Source organism: Babjeviella inositovora, assembly GCF_001661335.1.
Source record: "Babjeviella inositovora NRRL Y-12698 unplaced genomic scaffold BABINscaffold_14, whole genome shotgun sequence".
In the NCBI taxonomy this organism is placed as follows: domain Eukaryota; kingdom Fungi; phylum Ascomycota; class Pichiomycetes; order Serinales; genus Babjeviella; species Babjeviella inositovora.
The window spans coordinates 52,336-73,619 of NW_017566851.1; the positions used below are offsets into that span (position 1 = coordinate 52,336).

General features: G+C 49.9%; 9 protein-coding genes and 1 non-coding gene across 10 annotated transcripts; 6 read left to right on the forward strand and 4 right to left on the reverse strand.

The window, feature by feature from the left end:
- Positions 1 to 284: 284 nt before the first annotated feature.
- MCM6 (MCM DNA helicase complex subunit) lies at positions 285 to 3,044 on the forward strand (the record flags this gene model as incomplete). Its single annotated transcript, XM_019130904.1, has 1 exon — positions 285 to 3,044. One exon carries the CDS (start codon positions 285 to 287, stop codon positions 3,042 to 3,044), a length of 2,760 nt encoding a protein of 919 aa, XP_018982913.1.
- Positions 3,045 to 3,298: 254 nt separating this feature from the next.
- On the reverse strand, positions 3,299 to 5,051 carry BABINDRAFT_96222 (uncharacterized protein). Its single transcript, XM_019132996.1, has one exon. It carries the CDS (start codon positions 4,939 to 4,941, stop codon positions 3,607 to 3,609), a length of 1,335 nt encoding a protein of 444 aa, XP_018982914.1. The 5' UTR covers positions 4,942 to 5,051; the 3' UTR covers positions 3,299 to 3,606.
- Positions 5,052 to 5,225: 174 nt separating this feature from the next.
- On the forward strand, positions 5,226 to 5,308 carry BABINDRAFT_t323. Its single transcript has one exon. It is a non-coding gene; the product is annotated as a tRNA-Leu (tRNA).
- Positions 5,309 to 5,567: 259 nt separating this feature from the next.
- HHO1 (histone) lies at positions 5,568 to 6,500 on the reverse strand. The gene is made up of 3 exons (XM_019129837.1): positions 6,407 to 6,500; positions 6,305 to 6,353; positions 5,568 to 6,248 (listed from the first exon to the last, which is right to left on the reverse strand). Exons 1-3 carry the CDS (start codon positions 6,471 to 6,473, stop codon positions 5,786 to 5,788), a joined length of 579 nt encoding a protein of 192 aa, XP_018982915.1. The 5' UTR covers positions 6,474 to 6,500; the 3' UTR covers positions 5,568 to 5,785.
- Positions 6,501 to 7,734: 1,234 nt separating this feature from the next.
- BABINDRAFT_21626 (uncharacterized protein) lies at positions 7,735 to 8,340 on the forward strand (the record flags this gene model as incomplete). The annotated part of the gene is made up of 1 exon (XM_019131269.1): positions 7,735 to 8,340. A coding segment is annotated over one exon (606 nt), but the record flags the coding sequence as incomplete, so codon positions are not given.
- A 1,003-nt stretch (positions 8,341 to 9,343) lies between these two features.
- On the forward strand, positions 9,344 to 11,937 carry BABINDRAFT_163320 (uncharacterized protein). The gene has a single exon (XM_019129838.1). The coding sequence runs from the start codon at positions 9,784 to 9,786 to the stop codon at positions 11,749 to 11,751; it is 1,968 nt and encodes a 655-aa protein (XP_018982917.1). The 5' UTR covers positions 9,344 to 9,783; the 3' UTR covers positions 11,752 to 11,937.
- A 140-nt stretch (positions 11,938 to 12,077) lies between these two features.
- Positions 12,078 to 12,952, forward strand: BABINDRAFT_163321 (uncharacterized protein). The gene has a single exon (XM_019129839.1). The coding sequence runs from the start codon at positions 12,116 to 12,118 to the stop codon at positions 12,722 to 12,724; it is 609 nt and encodes a 202-aa protein (XP_018982918.1). The 5' UTR covers positions 12,078 to 12,115; the 3' UTR covers positions 12,725 to 12,952.
- A 139-nt stretch (positions 12,953 to 13,091) lies between these two features.
- On the forward strand, positions 13,092 to 13,558 carry BABINDRAFT_96369 (uncharacterized protein). Its single transcript, XM_019132998.1, has one exon. The coding sequence runs from the start codon at positions 13,198 to 13,200 to the stop codon at positions 13,480 to 13,482; it is 285 nt and encodes a 94-aa protein (XP_018982919.1). The 5' UTR covers positions 13,092 to 13,197; the 3' UTR covers positions 13,483 to 13,558.
- Positions 13,559 to 13,634: 76 nt separating this feature from the next.
- LRG1 (Lrg1p) lies at positions 13,635 to 17,066 on the reverse strand (the record flags this gene model as incomplete). Its single annotated transcript, XM_019133045.1, has 1 exon — positions 13,635 to 17,066. One exon carries the CDS (start codon positions 17,064 to 17,066, stop codon positions 13,635 to 13,637), a length of 3,432 nt encoding a protein of 1,143 aa, XP_018982920.1.
- Positions 17,067 to 18,608: 1,542 nt separating this feature from the next.
- CNT (Cntp) lies at positions 18,609 to 20,252 on the reverse strand (the record flags this gene model as incomplete). Its single annotated transcript, XM_019132020.1, has 1 exon — positions 18,609 to 20,252. One exon carries the CDS (start codon positions 20,250 to 20,252, stop codon positions 18,609 to 18,611), a length of 1,644 nt encoding a protein of 547 aa, XP_018982921.1.
- Between the last annotated feature and the right edge of the window lie 1,032 nt (positions 20,253 to 21,284).

Below are 21,284 nucleotides of genomic sequence, written 5' to 3' on the forward strand. Positions count from 1 at the left end.
TTTTCAAAATTGGTAAAGAAAACATACGCCCAGACTACCAATTTAAGCCCTTCAAAGTGCAAAGAGCCCATTGGAGAAAAGTCCGTGGCTTTGTGGCATGAGCCGCATTCCATCTCGCATGTACGTGCATCTGCCGGGTAACGACAAGTATCTAAATATTCCCTAATCGGGCTAAATTGCATTGACACGAAAAACTCGACGCGTCTCGAGTTTTTGTTCTTCATAACCTTTATTTCTCGTCATTATCCTTCACCCCCCTATTGTTTTCTATTATTCATCATCCAATGTCTTCCCCAGCCGCCTCCTCTCCCGGAAGATTTTTCAACTCGTCACAGCCGCCGTCCTCCATCGGCCAGGCCAGAGCGGCGCACAGCTCGAATCTTTTCAGCGACTTCAGCGAAACCAATCAGCACATCGAGGTGGATGACGATTCCCAGCCGATCGAAGCGGTCAGAAGACGCATGGTTGCAGTCCCCCGCGTGGTGGATGTGACCGGTGAAAAGGTCCGCGAGTACTTTGAGCAGTTTATTGAGGAGTACGTGGATGCTGAAACGGCCCACGACAACTACGACGGGCGGCTCTATGTGGCACAGATTCACGCGATGAAGGAATACGAAATGCTGACAATGTATATTGACTACCAACACTTGTTGCAGAAGGAGAACGGGTCGTTGGCGACCGCCATCTCGGACCTGTACTACCGTTTCTCCCCCTTTTTGATCCAGGGATTGCGCAGCTGCATCAGACGCCACGCGCCGGACATTTTGCTTGTGGCGTCGGCGCTTGAAGGCCGGGACGGGATGGAAAGCACCACCAGCGGGTCCACCACGTCGTCGCAGATGGAGTCCTACGAAAGAGTCTTCCAAATTGCCTTCTACAACCTCCCTACAGTCAACCGAATCCGAGACATCAGAGCAGACAAGATCGGCTCGTTAATGTCGATTTCCGGAACAGTTACCAGAACGTCGGAGGTGCGGCCCGAGTTGTACAAGGCTACGTTCCAATGCGACCTTTGCAAAACCACGATCGAAGGCGTTGAGCAGGTGTTCAAGTTCACAGAGCCAACATCGTGCACGACCCCTGATTGCGGGAACCAGGCCTTTTGGACGTTGCAGATTCCAAAGTCACAGTTTTTGGATTGGCAGAGGGTGAGGATCCAGGAGAACCCGAACGAGATTCCCACCGGGTCGATGCCGAGAACCTTGGATGTGATCTTGCGAGGCGATGCGGTGGAGAGAGCCAAGCCAGGCGACCGCTGTAAGTTCACAGGGACGGAAATTGTCATCCCAGACGTCTCGCAGTTAGGTTTGCCCGGGGTAAAGCCCACATCGATGCGTGACGGGCGGTCTGGTTCGGACCTAAACTCCGGCGTTTCCGGGTTGAAAAGCTTGGGGGTACGTGACTTGACGTACCGCATCGCGTTCTTCGCGTGCCACGTGTCCTCGATGATCAACAAGGGCAACACCATGGAGGAAGACACGCAGACGTCTTTCAAGACAGACGACGATAAGGTGGACCAGGAGCTCTTCCTCCAGTCATTGACCGAACAGGAGCTAGCCGACTTGAAGGAAATGGTTAAGGATGACCATGTGTACAACAAGTTGGTGAGCTCGATTTCGCCGGCGATTTTCGGGCACGAGGTGGTCAAAAAGGGTGTGTTGTTGCAAATGCTCGGGGGGGTGCACAAAAAAACCATTGACGGGATCAACTTGAGAGGAGACATCAACATCTGTATCGTTGGAGACCCGTCTTGCGCCAAGTCGCAGTTCTTGAAGTACGTCTGTGGGTTCTCGCCCAGAGCGGTCTACACGTCTGGGAAGGCTTCCACGGCGGCTGGTTTGACGGCCGCAGTTGTCAGAGACGAGGAAAGCGGAGAGTTCACCATCGAAGCTGGGGCGTTGATGTTGGCAGACAACGGGATCTGTGCGATCGATGAGTTTGACAAGATGGACATCACCGACCAGGTGGCGATTCACGAAGCAATGGAGCAGCAGACAATTTCCATCGCCAAGGCTGGGATCCACGCCACTTTGAATGCGCGTACCTCCATTTTGGCGGCCGCCAACCCGATCCACGGTCGCTACAACCGCAAGGTTGGGTTGCGGAGCAACTTGACGATGACAGCACCGATCATGTCGCGTTTCGACTTGTTTTTTGTCATTTTGGACGACTGCAACGAGCGTATTGATACCCAATTGGCCAACCACATCGTCGACTTGCACATGCGCCGCGATGCCGCGATCAACCCACCGTACTCCTCCGAGCAGTTGAGTCGCTACATCAACTACGCCAAGACATTCAAGCCCAAGATGACGAAAGAGGCCAGAAACTTCTTGGTTGAACGGTATAAGGAGTTGAGGGCGGACGACGCCCAGGGTATTGGCAGAAGTTCCTACCGCATCACCGTCAGACAGTTGGAGTCGATGATCCGGTTGAGTGAGGCCATCGCCAGAGCCAACTGTGCTGAGGAGATTAACACGCTTTTTGTCGCTGAGGCGTACGACTTATTGAGACAGTCCATTATCAGAGTCGACAAGGACGACGTGGAGGTGGATGACGATGACGACCAAGATGCGACTGAGAATACAGATGAGCCCGTGGCTCCGGCTTCTCAGTCGCAGCCTGCCAGGGAATCAAAGAAGAGCACCATTTCTTACGATACCTACATTTCTATGATGAACATGCTTGTCAGAAGGGTGAGTGAGGACGATAACGCCGGAGGCGAGGGACTCACTGCGGATGAAATTATCGAATGGTTCTTGACCCAGAAGGAGGCAGAGATTGAGACCGAAGAGGAATACAATAAGGAAAGAAAATTGACATTAAAGGTGTTGAAGCGCTTGGTCAAGGACAGAATCTTGATGCAGGTGTCGATTGAGGACGATGAGCAGCCAGATCCACCGTTTGTGGAGGGCAGAACGCACCAGCCCGCCATGTCCGAGAGAGTTGCCGCCAAGGTGGTGTACATTTTGCACCCGAACTGCGCCATTCTCGACTTTTTCGACCAGACCTCGGGCCAGACCCAAGAAACTGCCCAGGAGTAATCGGTCAAGGGTGTACGGTGAAATTGGTATACGTGTAATTGATATGTCTGTTTTTTTTTTCCCCCGGGCTTATTGGTAATTCCGTTAACTCGCTAACGGCAGGTGTACTCAATGATAGGGTTTGATCTCAAAGGCTAGTCCTTTTGTCAGTCCCTGATCACATACTGAGATATATTAACGAGACCTCATTTGGCAACAGACCGTTCTTTATTTATTGATCGTAACATATCCATCGATGGATCTTGTGCCTCCATATTTACCCCCCATTGTTTTCATAGCTGATAGAGTTATAATGTAGCCTAGAATACATTATTGCACATTTACTAAAGAGAATATATGATTGGAATAGCCAAAATGGCTCATTAACAGGAATGACGCGTTGTGTACCTTTCTAGATAGCTTTCACTACCTTCTCCGTTCATTTGCCAACTATAGTTCAATCCCACAGTGAATGATTATATCTATCCAGCTCTAACCCCAGACGCCGGGCCTTTTATCTCTAGTTGATCCATTTACCCTCACCAGTTATACCTTCATGGCCATGACATTGAATCCCCCCTTTTTATTCACTCACCCCCAATAGCTCTCGAACTGACTGGCACACCTGAGCCTTTTTGTAACTGTCCAGTCTCTCCAATGAATCCACCACCTTTTTGCACTCCGCAATACGATCTACAGGCTTCCCAGGACTGAGGACCTCAAGTAGCTGAACAATATCCTTAGAAAGTGACATCACTTCGGGACTGACTGAATCCACATCGGCCATGGAATAGTACAACTGGATCATTAGAAGCAAACCCCCTAGAATGTCGTACCGGTGCATGGCGATTTTGAGCCACAGTCTCTCAATGAGAAGACCGTAAACTGTCAATGCCTGGCAGACGATTACATCTCTCTGGGTGTTCTTCCGGTTCAAGAAGAAGATGCTTGGAGACGATATAACCGAATTTAACGAGATCACAAACTTGTGAAGGTACAAGTAGGTGTATTCGTTCAAGTCGAGGATGATGGTTTCCATGTGGCTTAGCAAACACGAAATCGTCTCCAACGGCAAAAACTCGTTCTCGCTCTGCAAAACCACCCCTTCGTCCGTCTTGGACGTATCATTTATCGCCAAAGGGAGGGACCTGAAAACCCCCTGGATGAGCAAATTCTCTCCGACTAACGTGTTGTAGTCATTTTTAGAGTTGGGTCTGGCGTTCGTGTTCACCAATTTGTGGTTCGCAAACCCCTGAAGTCTGAATAACAAGTTTAGCACCGTGTACGTCTGGTTAAGTAAGGTGAGAAGGTCGCTGTTGGCGTGGGCCTGGACAGAGAGAGAGGAATTGAGGGGCAAATAGTTGTACAAACCAGGCTGTAGCGCTTCAATAAAGACGGAGATAATGTTGTTTTGAATGAAAATCTTTACCGTTTCAACCGCCACCCGGTTTGTTCCCATTTCCAGGTCTTTCGAAGGAAAAGCTTGTAACAAGATGGTGCAGAGTAGCTGCAAAATCTCGTACCCCTTGATTTTGACCTCCAAATCATCATCATCTATCACGTTCAAGAGGAAACTCACGAGAAACCGATAGTGCTGCATAACTACCTTGAGGTAGTCGGCCCGATCCGTGTTCTTCGACAAGATGGACTGTAGCCCGGATTGGATCATCGAGAGGGACTTATCCATAGCACCTGAGAGCTTCCAGGCTGCTCTGTTATCCGCTTCGTGGTTGCTCGAGCTGATGGAATGTCCCAACTGTGGTCGCATGCCCCCAAACTCCGCCTCTTCTCGTCTCCTCCGGAGCTTCATATCGACGCCCGTGGACGGGGATTTGAGAAGATTGTCCGTGACTAGGGTTTTGGCATCTGAAAAAAGGGTTCTCAAGCCCTCTGGGTCGAGGTCTTGAGTTTGCATCATTGTGGATGAATCGATAGTAGTGGCTGGCGTAAGGTTTAACGAATGTCGAAAGCCGTCTGGTGTTTTTCAATACAGTCCATGCATAAACTCGGAAGCTAAGACGGTTTTGTGCAAAAGCTATTCTATGTGGGGTCGTAAATGTTTATAACGTTCTTCACACGATTCAGCATACGGAACTTGATAGCGCTACACTGATTATCTGTGCCTTTTGGCGGTTAAGCAGTCTTTGTCATGATGCACCTTCTAGCTTTGGTAGCGTTTACAATTATGGCTTTCAAGAAATTGGCTTTCTGGCCGAGTTGGTCTAAGGCGCCAGGGTAAGGTCCTGGTCTCTCCGGAGGCACGAGTTCGAATCTCGTGGAAGTCATTATCTTTTTGCTGTCACACATGCATGGGGCAGTTTTTCCGTATCCATGCATGACCTCCCTTTTGCGTTTCTGCTATTAAGACCCCGAAATCCGCATTTTTTGAAAGGTTTCTCTTCAATTCGGGGAATTTAGCCTGGTACCGGAGTGTTGATCATATTATGGACCTTTCTCAACAAATCTAGCCTGGCCTGTATAAATCTACGGCTGGTTAGTTAGACGCGAATAATACATTGCATACAGCATAGACAAGCAATTTTGCACGTAACAAGAGAAAAGAAACCGAAAGAGTATCCTACCTAAAAAAAAAAAAAAAGGACATCAATAAGAAAAAACTAAAAGTACAAAAAGGGAGTTAAAGGGCAGAGAAGAAACGGCAGTGTTCCGGGTGGCTGAGCACGTCCGGGAACGTTGCGACACGTGAGTCAAGAACTAAAGAAGCTAATATACATAAACAGACTGGAGTAAAGTGGTCATGCTTATTTCTTGGCGGCGACCTTCTTCTTTGGAGCAGCAGTCTTCTTCACAACCTTCTTTGGAGCTTCCTTCTTAGCAGCAGCTTTCTTGGCTGGGGCAGCCTTCTTAGCTGGCGCGGTCTTCTTCGCTGGGGCAGCCTTCTTTGGGGCAGCTTCCTTCTTAGCTGGGGCAGCCTTAACTGGAGCAGCAGCCTTCTTGACGGCAGCCTTCTTTGGAGCAACCTCCTTCTTGGCGGCAACCTTCTTTGGAGCAGCCTTAACAGGGGCATCCTTCTTGACAACGGCCTTCTTTGGGGCGGCTTTCTTGGCTTCCTTCTTGGCCAACTTAACTGGACCAGAGGCGCCCTTTGGCTGAATGAATTCACCGGTTTCAACACCTCTTCTCAAGGCCAAGTTGAACTGGGAGTCGAAGTTAGGAGCCTTGGAGTCAAAGTTGGCCTGGATGTACTTCTTGATAGCCTGGCGACTGTTAAGGGTTAGTAATCTGTTTGCAGGTCTTTTCTAACGAAACACTGTACATACGAAGAACCATTTCTTTCCTTCAAGATGGTGACGGCGGTCTTGATCTTGTCTGGCGGTGTTAGTACTTGCTGGGGAGTGGGCTTGTGGGGGTGTCAAACATACCCTTGTATGAGGTCTTAGAGTCAGCAGCTGGGGCTGCGACGATAGCGGTCTTAGTCTTTGGAGCCATTGTAATAGAGTGTTTGGGGGTGTATAGATAAATTTAGTAAGGGGGAGAAGGGAGTTCAGGAAGAAGAGTTTTCAAAAGTAGTATACAGAAGAGGAGGAAACGGGAATTGACAACAAGCAAACCAAGCAAAACGGGTTGGGAATGGACGGGAGAAAAGTGGGCGCAAGCCCAAACCCACAAGAAACCGCATGATTAGCAGAGATATCGGGCTTGAGACTGCACCGTATGCACGAAAAACAACAAAAGCGTGCTGCATGCCGGTGTGCGCGCACCGTGCTTGGTTTTACCCGCAGGATATTGACCGCTTCTAACGGGGGCAAGGCACAAGAAGTCTGTGAGCCGCACCAGGTGCGAGCCACAGGGAGCTCGATGCAGGATGCAGGTTGGCAAAACAAACATGAGTGCGAAAGGTAAACAACAACAGCGCACGCGAGAAAGTGACACCTAATTTGCGAGTACACGACCTTTATACTGGCACGACCTCTAGAATTTAGCATTTATGTCCCAAACGTTATGAATAGGGAAAGCTGCATGAAACTTAGCGATGGGAGCAAGCGACTGGAGCTAATGACAGAAAATTGGTATCCTCCTGTCCGATATGACACTATACCTCATAATACTGGTGGATTTAATGGTACGTAAGGCAATTAGTGATGAGCAAGTCCAAGAGCCAGGTTTGTATAGGGAAACGATACATCAACAAATATCGGTTTTAAATTTTGTCAGATCTATTATGGTTGCTCGCTTATAGCTAGTATGTGTTATATATGACAGCCTGAACTGATGCCGGTAGGTCTATAGTACCACGTGACAAGTCATGTGCAAACACACTGTGGGGGGAAGCATTACAGTGGCGCCCCATTGGGTAATAGCCCAAAGATTATTTCTTTAGGAATTTTCTACATGTTCATCAAGGTATACCATCTCTGGTTTGCCTCCAGGACCATTATACCATCGTTGACCTAAATCACGTATCCTATTATATCTCCAAGCTTCTAAGTACTCTCCAATCTGAACCTGAAACGACCCTCCATTTTTCAACGGCCCTTCCCCTCGCATCTAATCATCCGTATCCTGTACATACTAAAAAGAAATGCGATCTCCTACCGAAAAATCGTCATCCGATAGCGCCTCCAGCTTTATAAAACCCCAACGGCCTAATATATATACCGAACCCTGCTTACGGCACATTATGTCGCTTCTCACACAAACCTCCCACCGAATCTGGAGCTTTGCCAAATGCAGATCGCCGGCTTTTGCGCGGACGTTATTCATCAAGACGGCAGACACCCCGAACGAAAACGCCTTGAAGTTCCTCCCCTCAACGGCGATTCTCCCGGAAAACAGAACGATCGAGTTTTTACTGGCGCGCGAGGCCCACCACTCACCGCTTGCTGTCCGACTCTTCACTATTGACGGGGTAAAGTCGATCATGTTTGGCAGCGACTTCATCACAGTGGAAAAGAACCCAGAGGACGCGTGGATGGACGTTAAACCGGAGGTTTTCAGCTTGATGACCGAGTTTTTGAGCAATGGACAGCCAATCATGAATGAGGGACATGATAGCGAGTCGCTTTCGCCGGATATCGACATCAACGACTCGGATTCGGACTTGGTGGCCATGATCAAGGAGTTGATTTTCACCAGAATCAAGCCCGCCTTACAAGACGATGGTGGTGACATTGAATACGTCGACTTCATTAACTCTGAAGAGCACGAGGAAGGTATCATCTTGTTGAAGTTGAAGGGTGCATGCAGATCATGCGAGTCGTCCAGCGAAACTTTAAAGAATGGGATCGAAACCATGTTGAAGCATTATATTGAAGAGGTCAAGGATGTGTTGCAGGTCAGTGATGACTTCCAGAAGGGTGATGATTACAAGGTCATGGGGGCAGTCATAGAGAAGGGTTTCGAGGACATCCCCGAGCCCGAGGTCCATGCCGCGGTCCTTAAGCCTGCTGCGAGGGGGTAACCGTATTCGTATATGTCTTCCTCGCCGCATAAGCTGGTTGAAACGTGTACCATCGAGTGCCGTCTCTTGCATATAGCGAACTCTCAGGTCTCGCGGTTCGCCCGGCTCAACCCTTGATCTGCTAAATGCCTTGTCATAACATGGCTTAGTACCTGACGTGAACATTTTTGCATCAAGTCCTGAGAATATCACGCATGGTTGTATTGTAACATGGTTTAATATATTGGTAGGTGGCGAAACACTACGTTATCGGCTAGACCGGCCAAGTGTAAGTCTGGGCATCATCTGACATCCATGTTCGAGCTTAACCTCCACCACTCAAAAGCTTAGTTTAAGATAGTTTACGTTATACCAAGATGGTTCTTGACATCAAGTTAAAGCTCACCAAGACATATACGGTATTCCTCGATCCTCGTAGTGTGTTGTCATGCGCCTTGATTGGACGCACTTCTGAAGATCGCACGTGAACGAACTTGCATAACCTACTCATGCATACGTTTGAGGGAAAATCTGTACCCAACAACCCCTCATCTCACTGCAAATGTGAAAGGTGCCGATTACACATCCACAATGAGTCGGGCCGATCGGCAGCAGGAAACTCACAGTAGCCGTATGAAAGCGTGAATGAAAGCTCGGCAAGAGTACCCAAGAGAGCCGTCAAGTTTTTGTAGGGTTTTCCTTTCCCGATCTCCGATTTTGCCCGTTAGGTCTAGATGACGCACCATATGCGCCTGCCAATCCGGGTCCTGCGGAACTATACTCGTAGGCAGTCCCGGGAGAGTATTTTTTTCATTACGGGTTGGTCTTGGATCCGAAAGATGAGGTTTTATATAAAGTCCATTACAGAGTGTTTAAAGTCTGGGGCTAATAGGTAATAATAAAACCGTCACCACTATCCTTATTCCGTTCTCCTCTTGGCTTTCGTCCCCCCACTCTGCATAACCTCGCCATCTACCACAGTGCCTGCTCGCCACCCAAAAAAAAAGATATTTTACCAAGCTTACTAAACCAGTGTTACTCCAGCGTTGGAATACTTAATTTTTTGGCATAGTCTTTCTGAGTTACATTCTCGGTGCTGAGATCTGAAAACGAGTCCAGCTACCCGATCTGTGCTACGCCAATTTCCAAAGCCAACTACTACATATTTGCAGAGGTCAGATTTTTGCTACAATCTCTTTTTACTGAAGTCTACTTCTGTTGAAATACTCTTGGCTGGTAACTTTTGTTATATAGTCATTATCAAGAACTTCTCTTACAATTGCTACCCGATTACGCTTCATATCTAACCCTCTGTTGAAAACATTCCTTGGATTTCATCCCCCTGAAACTTCACTTATCATGGCCACTTTTGAAATCGCCATGCCCGAGATCGACTCACTCGAGATTGTCTCGGACCCAAATTCTCCTGATTCCGACGAGCTCTATGTCACCACGTTCGACGACAAGTACGACAACGTGGACGGAGACTACCTCATCCGCCAGGGCAACCACGTGGTGGACGTTGTTGTGACGTACGAACGCACATGCGATACGCTAGGTGAGACGAATTCGGAAGAGTTTAAAGACTTCATCCGGGGCTTAGTGCTCAATGGGTACCCGTCTCTCCAGGTGCTCCCTACCGAGGAGAATGTTGGAGGGGAAAATCGGATCTACTTTGAGGCCAAGTCTGTGTCGTATGCAACGTCAAAGTCATTCAATGGGCCAAAGCTAGAGGCAGAGCTCCAAATGCAGTCCGGGATGAAGTTCCCGATGAGATCATTCAAATTAGGCTCTGTCCTGGATTCCGCCCTGGATTCTGTCTCTACCCCTCGCCTGGTGTCTAGTCTGGCATCCACTTCTATCTCCGTTCCTTCCCCTGGGCCTTCCTCTGACTTGGTCTCGCCATCCGGTCTCACCCCGGTTGTCCACGAAAACGCTATCTTCCGCCTTGGGTCTTCCTCGGACGCCCAAGCACTCCGCACCGCCATCTCCGCCAACCACCCCTCCGTTTCCGTCTACTTCGAATACCCCGAGAGCCTCTCGCATCCTGGAAATGTGTTCGTGCGCGGGCTCTCGCTGCTCGCCACCGAGGCGGACTTGTACCGCGTTTTAGCGCCTTACGGGCAGATTAACAACGTGAACGTGATAGTGAAGCTGGAGCGCCACCGGTTTGGGTTTGTCAAGTTCAACAGCCACGAATCGGCGATCAACGCGATCAAAGCACTCAACGGAACCAAGGTCTTTGGCGAGACTGACTTCTTTGTGAATCCGTACTTGAGCAAGCGCGAGCGGACCCACGCGCAGCAGCAGCTTGACGCTATTCACCAGCTGAATGAGTATAGGGACCTTTATGTGGTGGGAATTCCCGAGAATGTGCACCTGAATGAGTTATTGACGTTGTTCAACCGGCTCTATCTGGTGGAGAATAGCTACATTCCGAAGACTCCTCTCCAGGAAGATATGGCTCCAACTACGAACCCAATTCCAAACACTACTCCTCATAACTGCGGAACAGCTCCTAGAAACTTTGCCTTTATCAGATACGCCACGAACAAACAGGCCCTTTCGACCCTCCTCGCGCTCAATCAGCACGAGATTCTTCCCGGAAGCCGCCTCTGCATCCAGATCGCCCAGGTAAAACATATCTTGGCCCACCAGGATGCCATCCCATACCCTCAGTTCAAGTTTTTGATGGCCAGTTGCAGCCCCGACTTTCAGGAAACCAACCTCTATGTCAAGAACTTGCCGCTAGAGGTCGACGACATGCTCTTCCATGCGATGTTCCGGCCACATGGCGAGATTGTTTCGGCAAAAATCATCACCAAGCCGGCCCGCGGTTCAGGCGAGAATACTGGCTCCAAGGGCTACGGCTTTGTGTGCTTCAAAACCCGCGAGCTGACCATTGCTGCACTTTTGAACTTGAACGGGAAGTTGGTCAACGGGAATAAGATTCATGTTTCATTTGCTCAGGTCAACCAGCGCAAGGGGCGGGGCACTCAGGCGGTGCAGGTGCAGACTTTTACACCTCCCGCTTACCCCCACTTCGGAAACTACTACCCGGGAATGATCCATCCCAATTTCATGGTTCCTGGTTCTGGCCATATTCCGCCTCCTCCGGTTCTATGTCCCGCCGATGGCATGTATCTTCCGGTGTATTACCCCGAGATGATCTATTCCTACTCTCCGGACATGCCCTATATGCCCCAGGAGGAGTATTTTGGGCAGTTTCCGATGAGATATAGTCCAGAGGGTATGAATGGTTACCAGTGGAAGGGAGGGTACCAAAGAGGTTCCGGGGTCATGCGCCGGGAGCCGAAGGAGAAGTAGGCGGTGTATTTAGTTGAACTACTGTACATAGTTATTTATTTGTAGGCGGGGTGAATTTCAATAAAAACCCAGAGGGTTCGTGCCGAATAGCGGAGTAGAGATACTAACAACGCAGCTCTACAGGAGATTTGCAAATGTCATTGTTGGTTCATAATTTGGCATTTTTAGTTTATGAGTATTTAAGGAATATCTATAATATCCAAATTGATCATCATTTATCTGAATTCCAAATTAATTAAAACGAGGATGCTCTTTTTTTTTATCATCCTCCCACCAGATGCACCGCCTTCATATGCAGGAGGTGAAACTTATCCGCTTCTCAACCTCTTCCACCGCTGTTCGCCATATCTCACCCCTATCTTTGATGTTCGCCAGATTCACCTCTAGAGCGGTATATAATGCCTCCAAAACTCCTGTCCGCTTTATCTCAGCGGTTCCAGAGCACCTACCAAGTCTTCTCAACTTGAAGGTGGGGCAGATCGTTTCCTGCGAGAAGCATCCTGATGCGGAAAAGTTGTACGTCTCCCGCATCCAGGTGGGGACTGATGGGACCGAAGCCAACCTCCTCACGGTGTGTTCTGGGCTTGTGCAGTTTGTTCCCCTCGACCAGATGCAGGGCCGCCGCGTGGTGGTTTTGACTAACTTGAAACCCTCCAAAATGCGCGGCATCAAGTCGGAAGCCATGCTCCTTGCCTCTGAGGCGGAGGTAGCGGGTTCCGTGAAAGTTGAGTTGGTTGATGCTCCCAGGTCTAGCTTAGTAGGCGAGTCGCTCTATTTCAAGCCGTTTGTCAGGGGAAAGAATGAGAACCCGCCGCGGTTAAAGTCCAAGGTCTGGGAGCTGATCCAGGCTAATCTCAAGACTAACCAGAGCTGCGAAGTGGTGTTCAATAATGATGGCGAGGACTGCTTTTTACTGACGGTGAGTGGGGAAAGGGCTACGGTGGCTTCATTGAGGGGTTCCACGGTTCGTTAGAATAGTCTGGGCGCAGCCCGTAGGGAATGTGTTTCGTTAAATCATGTATATATTGTACAGCATATTGGAGTTACGACTGTAGATAAAACATATTCCCCAGGGCGGTTTAGCTAATTATCCGTGTTGTTTTGTGTGACGGTGTCATTGTCCCTACAAGTTACAGTGTTACTAGCAGAATCTAAGCTCCCTAAAATAAATGTGAGGTTATGGTCCATTTTAATTGTCTACAGCACAGTTTAGATAGCCTCAAGCTCGGAAAGAATCGTTGCAGTAATTTAGAGCCTCAATTATTTAGCTCACCCTTCGAAGCATGTTGGGCAAAGGTATAGTCCCACTGGATTTTATGGTTTTAGAAGCTACAGGTGAATGACCCCATATGATAGCTATGATTATTACAGTTTTCATGTCTAGATAAGCAGGTACCAATATAGCCGGTCCTTTAAACTTATTTTACCTCAACACTTTTATTTATCATGGCATTCAACATTTCAAGTCCGAATAGTGGGAAAACTTGGATTGGTTTTCCAGTAAAGGATTTATCACTTCCGTTGGTCGGCTTATCCCCTAGCATTTCACAGGTTTGTCCTTCCGCCTCTTTTCTCAGTTTAGTAAAAAGCTCAGGATCAGCTCTCTCAAACCGCTACTCTGAAGCATCACTAAAGGCTATTGGCGTAAAGTATAATGCAGTCGTAGGCTTACTAAGAATCAGATGCTTCAAAAAAAATCAGGTGGCACAGAGAAAGCTTACACACGACTAAGTGTCAGCCGGATAGTTTCATTCAGGGCAGACTGACTCCAATGGCACAGGCTAGCCTCTGCCCGATTCACCAGTAGCTTCGCCGGTGGTGTCTTCACATATCAAATGGTTCTGGTTATGCAAGCTTCCGCCAGCGGAGAGCTCCGCTCGGCTTCACTCCACTTCCACCCTCCTTGCAAATTCATGATTCTCCGGGCCAGTCTCCTCCTTCTCTTCCTCCTCCTCCGCCGCCGCCAAAACCTCCGGCCGAGCCTTCACCACCGCATCAATCTTCGCACAGATCTCCTTCGTCGTCAAATCCTTCGTTGGCTCGGTCTCGCCAAACTCAGCAGCCCGGAACAATGCAAGCAATTCTCCCGGAACAAAGCAGATCTCGGAGTGAAGCTCAATCATGAAGTTGACAATCTCAATCCCATAGAAATATGTATCCCCCAGCCCACTTTCCTCGACCGAATAGTACCCCGACAGGTTTTTTTCACCTTTCGGCTTTGCAAAGAGAATCGTGGGTGAAATCACCGTTGCCAAGTTGTGGATATCCATCTTGGAGTTCTCGTCAAACGAGCCCACCCACTTGAAAAATACCAAGAGAACTTCCAACAAGTCCCTGTTGCATTGCGGCAACAAGCAGAAAATCAACCGGATAGCCCGGAGTCGCTCCTTCGGGTCGGTGAACCGCCGGAACGCTGCCATCCAAAGTTCATAAAGGTTGAAGGTCATCAACGGATCGGGCATCTCGCGCAAAAACTTCTTTAAAAGCGCCGCCAACTGGATGGCCGATTCGCCCGAAAAGTCTGGCGACGTGTTTGGGTTCGCATTGATGCTCTCTGTCGCCTCTCGGAGTCGCTTAATATTCCCGTTGAGGCGAAAGATACCCTCCACCGATACGTCCCTCGTCTTGAGACACGTGATCAAGTCATCGATGAGAAGCGGAATCTGGAGCTTTGCTGGCCCCGCCCCGAGCTCGGACTCAACCCCATACTTAGATGTGAGATCCTCGAGCGGCGCGGCAAACACTGTCGCCTGGCCCTTCTCCTTACGGTGGTCCGCGCGGCGAAACTTGTCCCAAAACGTTGCCTGCTTCTTCGTGGGAATCAACGCATACAAATCGCCACGCGGATACTCGTCACCAAGAATCTGGGCCAACGCTTCCACGGCAATATGCTTCAAAATAAAGTGTTCCTGGGCCGTCAATTCTGAGTAGTACGTGCCCTTGGCCACCTTCTGGCTCTGTGCGCGGTGCATGACCGTGGGCGTCGCTGCTGCCCCGGTCCCAGCAGCGGCGTGGCGAAACGCGTTCGGCCGCATCTCGCGTGCCTGCTCCACTGCCACGATACGCGGAATATCGTCCAAGGTGAGGGAAATTTCATTGTTCAACATTTCGTTTGTAGCGGTAATCTGTGGCGCCGCGTTCGTCTTGTGCGATCGTTTACGTGCAAGCTCATCCTCGATGTTGGAGACCATCTGCAGTGTCGGCGACGACGCGCCGTGTGGGTCGACGTACAGGCTGCGCGCCAGTTTGCGCACCGAGCGCGAGACCTTGTTGCTCTCGCGCGTGGATTTTAACCGCATTACAGTACTGACGGTGGTGTTGTAGGTGGACTCCTGGGCCTGTGGGAGCTGAGGCGAGGTGTCGAGGGTGGTGTGTGAGCGCGTAAAGGCGAGCTTGAGGAGAAGCATTAATGATGTGAGTTCGGATTCGTAGACCGGGCCGGGGTTAGGCCGGTGGTTACGACTAGGCCCGAGGCTAGGCAATTCACTGCTAGTCTGAAGTCCCGTGTCCAGCCCGCGGCGAGGCTCGTCGCTGGTCAGGAAGGGCATTTCTTTTGCCGGGCCGGGTGCCTCGCACGCCGTATGCCACCGTCTATCCCCCTGCCTCATGGCAGCCGTGTCGATACTCTTCTGACAGCGCCCGCATTCGGCAGCGCCCGCGGCTTGGAGCACCTGCGGTATATCCCGCGGCACGTCTTCCGCCCGCGCAATCGTCTCCAAGAGACGCTCGAAAGCCACCGTTGTGTGACTGGCCTTGTTGTGGTTCAACGCACTGACCAATGCGTAGCGGATGACAAACTTCAAGTTGTGCGCAAGCACGGTGATGAGGTCAAGCATCCTGTGGGTCTCCGTGTCGGGGCTGTCGGGCGCATTGTGGAGTTTCTGGAGGTAGACAAAGATTTTGTTCGCGAGGTGGCGCGGCTCCAGCCCCAAGACGGGGTAGTGTGGCGAGTTCAGCGGAGTTACCGCACGGGACTCCGAAAGAACCTCCAGCCCGGACGAAACGTTTGGATCAGGCGAATGTTCCAGCCCGGGCGCAATCTCCAGGTGGTGCAACAGTATGCCCAGCTCCGGCTGATGCCGTGGTTTGTGATCAACCTCCGGTATGCCCATCGCGTGCAACTGCTCCACCGCGGTAAACAACTGCCCCACCTTCCAAATGAGCACCCCCGTCGTCATTAGCCCCTGAAGCTGATTCCCCGACGTCAGATACTGTAACATCTCCGAGATGCAACCGGCAGTAGAGCCTTCAAACTTGGTGAGCGTATCCCAGCACTGGAACACCATCGCCTCAACCCTGTTCTCGTACATAAACAAGTCCTCGCGGCCCAAGCCTATCTCGTTCAAGCGGTGGCCGTTGAGTGGCATTGGAAGCTGCGCACACTCAGCCGTGATGGCCACGTTCCAGTAACGGTGAGTCATGTAGCACTCCGGGTGCCAGCGCTCGTCCTTCCCGCGGCGAAACACTTCCACAAACTGTTTCAAAATGGCACACTTGCACCCTTCGCAGTAGGAAGCGTGGGACTTGGAGTAGTCATAGTGGCAATAGGTTCCGCTGGCCTGTTCGTAGAAGTTTTCGTCCTTTTCAAAGATACGATTGCACGTGGTGCAAGTGAAGTGCTCTAGGTGGTATTTGTGGCCCAAGGCGACGATGTACAGCCCGCGGAGCGAGGCATCGCACTTGTGGCAGAGCATGTCGAGGCGCCGAAAGTAGTCGTATTCGCAGAGAATGATGGAGGAGGTTGTTTTCGTCTCTGGATCCTGGATCTCGGTGGTGAAAAACTTGGCCGCACAGTTCTTTCCGCAATCGTGGCACTGAAAACAGTCGATGTGGTACGGGTGGCCGAGCGCGCGCACGTACTTGCCCTGAACGAGCTTACCACACCCGCGGCAGTACTTGATTTTTTTCGTCCGGGGCTTCTCGGGGGCCAGCGGCACGGTGTTCTGAAGCGTGAACACCGCGCTCAGTGATTTTTGTAGCACGAGGTCCGGCTTCGCGTACGCAGGTTTGGAGAGCGGATTGGTCGGATCAGGCACGGAATATAGATCTGTTGGCTTGCTGAGCTCTCTGGAATACTCTTTGGAATGGTCACTCGAAGGGTCGGCCCGTGGATACATGTGTCGGCGCTGGAGATGCGACGCTGCGTGCACCGGCTGGGGCGACAGGGGCATGGGCGGAATCAAGCTCTGCCAGTTGGGGCCAGGCGATGCTTTTCGCAGGCCTTGTGGCGACTGCGACGGATAGCCCTTGGGCAACGGGTAGCCCTTGAGCGGAGGGGTAGGTGGGTTCGATCGGTCCTCGGAGCGGCGCTCCATGGTTGGGGCCAGCCACAGGTGTGTTGATCCCTGCAACATTTTATATTTTTTGACTAGTCTGGAACAGCTGTGGATGGATGGTATCTAGATAGGTATGATGTCTCTTCAATTCACGGTGATGTTTTCAGAAAGAAGCCGCGGCGTACCCGCACACGTATCTGCTTTTGGTTTTTCCCAGTTTTGTTTTTCTGTGTGGTGCATGCACGGAATTAGTATATTTTTAGAAACGCAGGCTTACCCACTGTACAGATGGGGGGTATTCCAAAACAACACAGAGATTTATTAATAGGAAATTACAGTCTGTTTATCCAGTCACAGGGAAGGGTGATGCGATTGAGTTTTTGTTAGTGGCACGCGCGGGTGCTGGCAAAATGGTCTACGGGAGCCACTAGGATGAAACCACTAACCTGACACTTGTGAGATTATTTCGGGAAATTGACGGTCTTGGAAACTCTAAATATTACTGTGTGGCTCCCATCGCACTGCTTCAATAGCTAAGCTGGTGGCGGAGGTGGGGTAAAAACGGGAGGCCTTACAACGTAACGTTAGGCATGACAAAGGGCAAGATATCGCCAGTCAAGCCGCTTTTTTGGCCGATTGTCAGACTTTTTTCCGATGTCTTTACGCTCTACTTCTAGGGGAATTTACAACATCCAACCTCTCAGATACACCATCATAAGGACGCAATGTCCTGGATGCATCCTGTACGCTGCAAAACCAGGCCACCAGACCGCCAATCCCCAAGATCATAACACCAGCCATTATTCGGTATTCATTGAATCAGCCTGTACACTCTGATTGGTCGGCACGTGGGCTTATATCGTCATTTCGCATGTTCTTAACAATCACTAACGGAAATTCAAAAGCGCAGGGTGCCTGAAACGGCGTGTTTTTATGTGTAGATACACTCAGCCTGTACACCCAGTTGCTTCAGCCGCCGTGATGGGCAGACGCATGCACCTTGGTGTCACGAAAAGCGAACAAACACGTCCCAAAACGGAAGAATTCATATTGTTTTCCTGCATATACTAGGCACCCACCCAATTAGGCAATTATATGCTTTTGTTTCAAAATACCTCTGCATGCGTACTGTACGGGAGAGAAGAAGATCCGGTTGATATAACCAAGAGTACAAAAGCAAGAAGCATGAAAAAGGTAGACCAACATTAGGATGAATCCAGGGATACTCAAGTCGGTGTCGAACCAAATCCTGAACGTCCTAAGCAGCTCCGGTAAGTGACAATCTCAGGCAGCCTCGGAAAATGCTTGCGTGCCAGAGTCCCCTGTCTACAGCCCGATCGGTTTTAGTCGAGACTAGGCAGGGCTGGCAGGGAAAGGTCTGCACCACTCTGGCGTTTTTGACGAACACAGTGGAATGATATATGAAACTAGCACAACAACGAAAAAATCAAAGCGCAAACACGCACGGTCAAATAGGACATTATCATAATTACATGCGATTGATAAGTTATATAATACAAAAACCGTTTTGGTTGTGAAAGCCTACCCATGCTCGAGTATGAGACAGCTGCGGTTAGCTTCCTAACCAGATCTGCCCCCGGTAACGGAGAAGTTAGCCAAGTCGTGAATCACCATAGAGGCGACCGCAGTGGACAATAAGGTGGAGATGGCACCGGTGAACAATGCAGACATGACCAACTCGGCAATCTCCTTCAACTTGGTAGGGGCCAAGGTTCCCAAAACACCAACCTGGGTACCGACGGAACCGAAGTTGGCGAACCCACACAAGGCGTAGGTGGCAATCATGGAACCTCTCTTGGACATGGAGGTGAATGGTTCGTCGTTGATCAACATTAAGTAAGCGTTGAATTCGTTCTGGATAATCTTGGTGGCCATCAATTTGGAAACCAACAACACTTCGTCCTTTGGAGTCCCGACCAACCAGGCGACGGGGTACAACAAGTAAGAGGCCATCAACTCCAATGTCAATTGTGGGATGTTCCAGAAACCACCAAACCAAGTCAACAACGCGTTGATCAAGGCCACAAGCCCGATGATACACAAGCACTGGGTCATAATGGTGGCAGCAATGATAAGCCCCAAAGTGGCTCCGTTAGAGAAGGCCTGCAAGACATTTCGAGGACGGGCTGCCTCGTCCTCCTCGTTACCCAAGATTTCCATCTTACCGGCAGAAACAGAGTGCTCCGTCTCTGGGTATCTCATCTTGGACACGGCCAAAGAGGCAGGAATAGACATGACACAAGAGGAGACCAAGGCCTGCGGGTTAACTCCCAAGCCAATGTAGGAAACAAGGACGGAACCCGAAATGGTGGCGAAACCGGAACACATAATCTGGTGGATCTCGGCCCGGGTCAAGTACGGCAACAAGTTCTTGATCAAAATGGCGGACTCACCGATCCCGATGAACGGAGCAGCGGCGGCGTTGACAGCTTCGGCTCCGGAAACTCTTAGCGTCCAGTAGAAGAAGTAGGCAAACTTACCAACACCCCACTGGATAACACCGAAGTAGTACCAAATGTGTACGAAGGCGACGAAGAAAATGACGGATGGCAAGACGGTAAAGAAGAACATCCCGAGCTGGGAAATCTCGGCGTTGGTGACGAACGCAACACCGTCCTTGGCGAAACCAAGCAATTCTCTGGCCAAGAAGGAGACAAAGTTGAAAATGTCGTAGCCAGCCTTGGTTCTTAAGACAAAAAGTGCAATGATGAATTGCATCAACAATCCGCCGATAACCGTGTGCCACCTGATAGCAGCTCGGTTGACGGAAGTGCACCACAAACCAAAGAGGGCAACAATAATGCCGAAGAGGGAGACGCCGCGGTCAGCCCTCCTGGAGTACTCGGTTTCCGAAGGCACAAAGGTACCGACCAAAATTGTAGCAAGTGTGACTAAAGCACCTACCGCCATTCTGGCGTTGTGGCTAGGAATGTACTTGTAGATAATATCGGAGCCCAGGTACCAGATTTTTTGCGCGGCATGGAGGATCCAGTAAAGGATCGGGCAGTACCAGGAGATGATTCTGATCATGATGAACCCCCACAAAATGGTTGGGATCAACCACATGTGACGGTGCTTGTCCTGGATGATAATGGACAACCACCAGGAAGTGAAGAACAAGGCCCAGAAAAGACTCCAGACCCACTTGTTCTTGCGGTAAACACCATTAGCGGAGGTAAAGATACCACCGACCTTGGAGCCCATACTGTTACCGTTGGCAAAAGAGGCATCGCTATGCTTGGGGTCATGATCAGTGACTTCCTTTTCGCAGCCATGGCTCTTTTCCATACCTTGATCGGTTGAAGTGTCGTCCTCATGGGTCGAAACCTCCTCGTGGAGGGTGTTGTGCTGTCTGTTAGACTCGATGGAGGCCATTTATTCGTAGCCGTAAGGTTAGGTATTGAGGAAACCAAAAACTTTGATTCTATCCTTTCGGGGGTATAGATATAATAACGGTATTTAGAGTTATTGGGAAGTGAATGAGATATCAGCGGGGGATTGTGATACAAGCAAGAGGAAAGGAGAATGAAAGGAAAGCTGGCCAAGAGATCCCAATGAAATATATACGGTTATTTCCAAAATGAGTCGTTCCTGGGGAGATAGCACAAAGGAAGGCTACTCTCCAAAATCTAAAAGTTCTCTGGAAAAAAGAAACAAAACCTCTTAGTTGGTCAGTGCTGGGCCTCTCGATGCGGCTATCCCATAAGCCCTTATTACCGACCTGTCAGGTGCCACTTCGATGACCTGCGCAGGCGATTACATTCCAACTAAGCCAAGCAGAGGGCCAAAGCCTACTGGTGAAATTTCATTTTGGAGGTACAGTACATGCGGGAGGGGGAACTAACTGGTTTTTGGCAACCGGAGGACTTTACCAAGGTTTCTGTAGGGGTTTCAACTTTGATCCAAGACAACGAACTGTATGTTTGATGCACGGCAGAGCACTGACAGGATAATTAAGATTTGTAGATGTAATCTGTGCTGTTGGATGTAGGAAAACGCCGAGATATTTTTCCTGATACGTCCATTACTGCAGACCCGCACGGAATAAGTCTCTTCTCGCATATGCGTGAAAAAAAAATTTTCCTGTACTAAGACTTTTGACAGATTTTCTGCAGCCTGTACATCAGGTTCTGGGCGTAACATAACACGATGGAACAAAAGTTGAAATGATATAGAAGGGTAAGAATGAAATTAAGATCATTCTTGTATCCAAGTTTGTTAACAAACCCCACATTG